Source organism: Otolemur garnettii, unplaced genomic scaffold, assembly GCF_000181295.1.
Source record: "Otolemur garnettii isolate 467f Iridium unplaced genomic scaffold, OtoGar3 scaffold00019, whole genome shotgun sequence".
Lineage (NCBI taxonomy): Eukaryota > Metazoa > Chordata > Mammalia > Primates > Galagidae > Otolemur > Otolemur garnettii.
Genome location: NW_003852414.1, coordinates 20,509,658 through 20,514,766, shown reverse-complemented (window position 1 = coordinate 20,514,766; position 5,109 = coordinate 20,509,658). Strand labels below are relative to the sequence as shown.

General features: G+C 49.4%; 1 protein-coding gene across 6 annotated transcripts in view; it reads left to right on the top strand.

Moving 5' to 3' along the window:
- Window positions 1-5,109, top strand: part of CELF2 (CUGBP Elav-like family member 2) — a 315,417-nt gene that overhangs the window by 155,098 nt on the left and 155,210 nt on the right. For 4 of the 6 annotated variants that reach the window (XM_023511382.1, XM_023511381.1, XM_023511380.1 and 1 more), the window contains exon 2: window positions 49-245. Coding sequence is in view for 2 of the 6 variants with exons in the window: in XM_023511378.1 (XP_023367146.1) it covers window positions 49-245 (197 nt within the window). In the remaining 4 variants the exon portion in view is untranslated. Of the gene's footprint in view, window positions 1-15; window positions 246-5,109 lie in introns of those variants that run through there. The other 2 variants (XM_023511383.1, XM_023511379.1) reach the window with 1 other exon arrangement.

The window sequence follows — 5,109 nt, the reverse complement described above, 5'->3', positions numbered from 1 at the left end:
CCCTGCCTCGCTGCGCCTAACTCTGGCTCCCGGTTCCGTTTTTGACAGTAACGGCACAGCCAGCAAGATGAACGGGGCTTTGGATCACTCGGACCAACCAGACCCAGATGCCATTAAGATGTTCGTCGGGCAGATCCCCCGGTCCTGGTCGGAAAAGGAGCTGAAAGAACTTTTTGAGCCTTACGGAGCCGTCTACCAGATCAACGTCCTCCGGGACCGGAGTCAGAACCCTCCCCAGAGTAAAGGTACGGGGCGCGCGGGGCGCTGGGCCGGGTGGGCGGCGCTGGGCCGGCCGGCCGGGCGGGCGCGGGCCGCGGGTGGGGGCTCCTCGGCTCCCGGCTCCTCCCCGCGCCCCCGCCCGCCCGCCCGCCTGCTGGACAGGTTGGACGCGGGAGGAGGAGGGACCGGGCGGGCGCGGCCGAGCCGCGGGCCTGGCGCGTGATCGCTCCCGCGAGGTCACTTTCTAGGCAGCGCAGGCTCCGGGCGGGCGGGCGGCTGCTTCGAGGAAGGCTGTTTCTCAGCCCTGCCTTCTGGCATCTACCCCTGGCTGCCCAGCATCGCCCAAGTAATTGCAATTGCGTTTCACTTTTCCGTAACCTGTGCAGACCTTGAAACGCCTGACAGTTCCTCAGCCAGCCGGTGTGGTGCTGTGGGCGAGGCAGGAAGGAAGGGCTGTGCGGATGGAGGGACGCCCCTTCTCGGGAGCTAGGTGGGGTCCGTGAAGGGACACGTGCCTTTGGAGCCCGGAGCAGCACCCTAGCGGCCTGAGACAGTTAGCACACCTTCACGAACGCCGGAGGTCCCCGCCCTTACCCGGAGCCGGACCTGAGAGTGGCTCAGGGGTGGTTACTGCCTCCATTTTAGGGTGATGGGGGCAGGGAGGGTGAGGTGCAAGTTATTGAAACAGAGACCGGAAACCTTTGCACCATGGATGCTTCTGTCTTGGAGTCCTGCTCTGTAAGCTGTGCAGACTGAGTTTAAAATTTCCCCTCTCCTGCTGCCACTTGGTCACTGTCCCTGTTCTGATCTTCTCTTCTTAGTGATTTTAGCCCTTGTCTGTTCTTGATCTCTGTCTCTGCTCAGGGCTCCTCTGCCCCTCTGTGAGTCTCATGGTCTCGTTTTCTCTGTGCTCTGGTGTTTCTGTCTGGCATATTTTATTTCTGTGAGGCTTCTCAAAAGAGAGCCTGAATGCATTGTCTGGCTTATTTATACACTTCAGTTGGGCACGCTGACTTTTCTCTGAGCCTTTTTCTTACTGGCAATGTGAAAATAAAGGACTAAGAGGCATCTTTAAGGCTCTGATGTTCCGTAACTCTTGAGAAGTGTTGGGCCATCTCTTGTTCCCTGTAGTTGCTGAGGTCTCCTAGTTCTTTTGGGAGCCTTTTAAGGAGTTTAAAAGCCCCCAGCCAATAGCCCTCGTATAAAGGTACCTTTAGGTAATGTTCATGACCAGGGATATTTAATAAAAGAACATAACATTTTGTCACCACAAACTTGATTGTCTTGATTGTAATTTGAGAAGTAGAAAATCTGATATCTAGAAGTTAATGGAATTGAAAACTTGACAAGTTAAAACACTGTTGAGAGGAGCCTTCATTGTACATGTTATGCCGCTGTTTACATGTCAGTGAAGAAGACCAGAGTTTGTTGGAATACATAACTTTCACAGTGCCCTATTGAGGAAAGGTAGTATAACGTCTGGGACGAGAGCTGAGAAATCACCAAATCAGTCTTTCCCGCCACCTCCAAACAGCATGGACAAAAACCAGGCCAGAGCAAGTAAGTCACATACAGCAATAGCCACACTTCATCCTTGTGTAGCAAAATGAGACTGAGTTTTTGTCTATCAGCATTTCTCAAAATGACCTCTGACAGAACGGTCAGTTCTCATTCATTGTCATAATGTCTGGTTACGTGCATTTTAGCTTAGGAATACACGCCTTACCTTAGCCAGAAAGACCTTCTCCTGGTCAAAAAAGTATTTGCACATGGCCTACTTTTTCTGCCATCTTCTTTCTTGCTCAGATATTTCTCTGAGCAACATCTTGACCCCCTATATAAGACTATACATTTCAACTTCCATTGACTAGGTCTTATTAACTAATTTGATGGAAATAGTTTGCAGAAGCCTGGGGTCTTGATGGAGAAGGGAGGCCTGATGAGGGAACTGATTTCTCTTGAGCACATGTTGTGTATCAGGCTGTATGTTAGAAGCTTTATGGCAGTTCTCATTTACTCCTTACCAAAATCTAGAAGGTAGGTGCTGTGAGTCCCATTGTACAGATGTGGAAACTGAGGATCTGAGAAAGTAAAGAAATGTGGTCTGATTGACCCAGCCAGTAAGTGACAGAGCAGTGCTCTGCACACAACCCATCTCCTTTCCTGGAGGGGGGAACGTTTTGTCTCTCCATGAGACGAGACCCCAGACCTTCCCTGGACACCTGTATTTCAGGGCTCGGGTCAGAGGTCATCTGCTTTGCCTAAATGTTCCCCAAGTGAAAAGAAGGAATTTTCTCTTTTCAGAGTGGGTCGATTCAATTTCTTTGTGTTTAGTTTTTATACTCAATGGGTTTAGATTATACATCACTCCGACACATGGTGTCATGGGATCAGAGTTGCAGATGAAATCATTCAAATCTTACCTTTGGAAATACAGGTCAATTCCCATTACTGTGAACTCCAAGTCTCACATCAAATACTGCTTGAAGTACATGGGCTGTCAGCCAAAGCTTGAAAGGGTTTTGTTATACAGACATCTCTGTTGTAAAGGTATTTGTTGTGATGGGATTTGAGCTGTATAATGACATTTATCTCTGAGGATTACGGCCCTCAGCCGCTCACCTAGAGAGACAACAGCCCCCAGTTTCTTGACGTTGATACCTGTGTGCACCATCTATTATCTGCCTGTTCATATGTAAAGTAGGAACCCAAATTTACATCAATTCGGGCTGTGTCAGCAGAGTACAATTATCATGTTTTCACAGGGCTGATGTCAGAGCCTCAGAAACAAGAATTATTGGAGGCTCTGTCTAAATGTGGTTTAAATTATCTCAGTAAGGCTTTCGGACTGGCCTTGATTCACTGCCTTCTCAAAATTGATGGTTCCGAGGAAAGAGGCAAAGTCAAGCTATTACCTAATCCAAGAGAATTAGATTGTTCTTTCATTTTGCATTTTATGTGCTGTTTAGTCTTGAGGGAGGTAAACTGTGTTCCATTTTTGAGATCATCCTTTCAGAATTAGAGTCTGAGCTCTCTGTTTCTTCTCCGTGTAGATACATGCACTGACCAGGCAGGCTCAGCACCCTGGGGGATCTGGCTCAGTAAACTCTCTCACCTACTAGACTCAGGGAGAAGGATGTTGTGTCAGGCCATTTCTTGAGTCTGCAATGGTGAGAAATGCCACAGAGTAGTTAAGAACATTGCTGTTAAAGTCAGACAAGGATAAATCCCGTTTCTGGCTCTACCACTTCCTACATATTGGCCTCGGCATGTTACTTAATCACACCTGAAAGTGGAGACAGTCTTCCTGGTGTTGCTCGGGTGATGAAGTTCCGTGCTTCTCAGAGAGCTGCAGTGGGGGGGGACTTGTGGTGATGGTCATGATCATTCCCACCATCATCATCACTGTCTCCAAGAGCCTAAAATCTCATAGGGATGATGAGACAAGCTCATCAGTAATTCCAAAGGAACGTGAGATAAGAGTGAAAAAAAAAAAAAAGAGCTGGGCACTTGGAATTATGGAGATTCAGAAAAGGAACAAATAACTTGCAGCTACAGGAGGTAGGCAAAAGGTGGCATCTTTATCAATTCTTGTAAACAATAGGGTTTTAATAAGTAAAGATGATGTTGAAGATTACAGCTGGATGGGCTGGCTTGACATAGGCATTTGGGTAAGAAAATATAAGATATGTTCTGGAAACTGCCTTTTCCCAGAGTTGGGAGGACAGGTGAAATATGTGACACCTGACTCTGAGGCTAGAGCCGGTTCTGAGAGGCCTTCACTCTCTGGCTAAGGGATTTGAAATTCCTGTGTCAGGCAGTCGGGACTGGAGGAAGGGCATTAGCAGAAGAGGCCAGGAGGCTGGTGCAGTGTCGAGGTCAGGACACTGTCGTGGCAATGGTGAAGGAGGAACTGAGGGACACAGACATGACCATGGTGGGAGGAAGGGGACAATTCCTAAACTGAGGCAGAGGTGACAGGAGGTCTGAGCTTAACTGGGGGAAATGGGAGAGCAGTCAGCAGCCTGGGAACCGAGGAGGAGGAGGACGCCGCTCAGTGTTGATGGAGTCGAGTCTGAGATGCCACAGGAGTCAGGAAGAAAAACCATTAGGTTTGGTGGTTGGAGGACTGGAGAGCATTTCAGAAGGGAAGAAGGTGGAGGTCGGGCTGGGGAGAGCAGTTGCCTGTGGGGGCTGGGCAGACGTGTAGTTTGTTTATCATCGTCGTTTTAGCAAATGGTTTAAGTTGTTTGGTAAAAGGAAACAACTTGGGGAGCCTGGAAGGTAAATATGAATCAGGGGCCTTGTAGAGACAGGGAGAAAGCCGCACAGCACATAGGGAAGGTGGGAAGAGACTTCATTTAAGATGGGAGGCCCGTGAGGAGGAAGTGACAGCACAGAAGACTCCATTGTGACGGAGGGAAGTCGACTTTCTGCGTAGATGCCCCCTGTCTTCCAGGGCAATGGTCAGTTTCTGAGAAATCTGGTGGAACTGAAGACTTAAGGATGGGAAAGGTTTAAAATGACTGCTTTGGAAAATTCGGTAGGAGAAAGAAGAATCCTGTAAGAGGAGGGAGAGGCTACTTACCCTTAGATCGCGCTGACGGGGGTGGGCCCAGATGGCACGTTGCTGGGGCTGTCCATCCATGAGTGAGCGGAGGGACCCCAGAGGTGGAGGTGACCAAGGTGTATGTGGGGGAAAGTCAGAAGGACAGCATGTGTGTGACAGTGTTCTCTGCGAGCTCTACAGGAGAGAGCCAGTAATGCCAAGGGCTTGTTCCTGGTCTGGGAGGAGGAGGAGTTAAGGATTGGAGACTGAGGCCCCATGAAAGAGGTGGCTGCTGTGGAGACGCTGAGGCCCGATGGAGGAGGTGGCAAGTGTGGAGACTG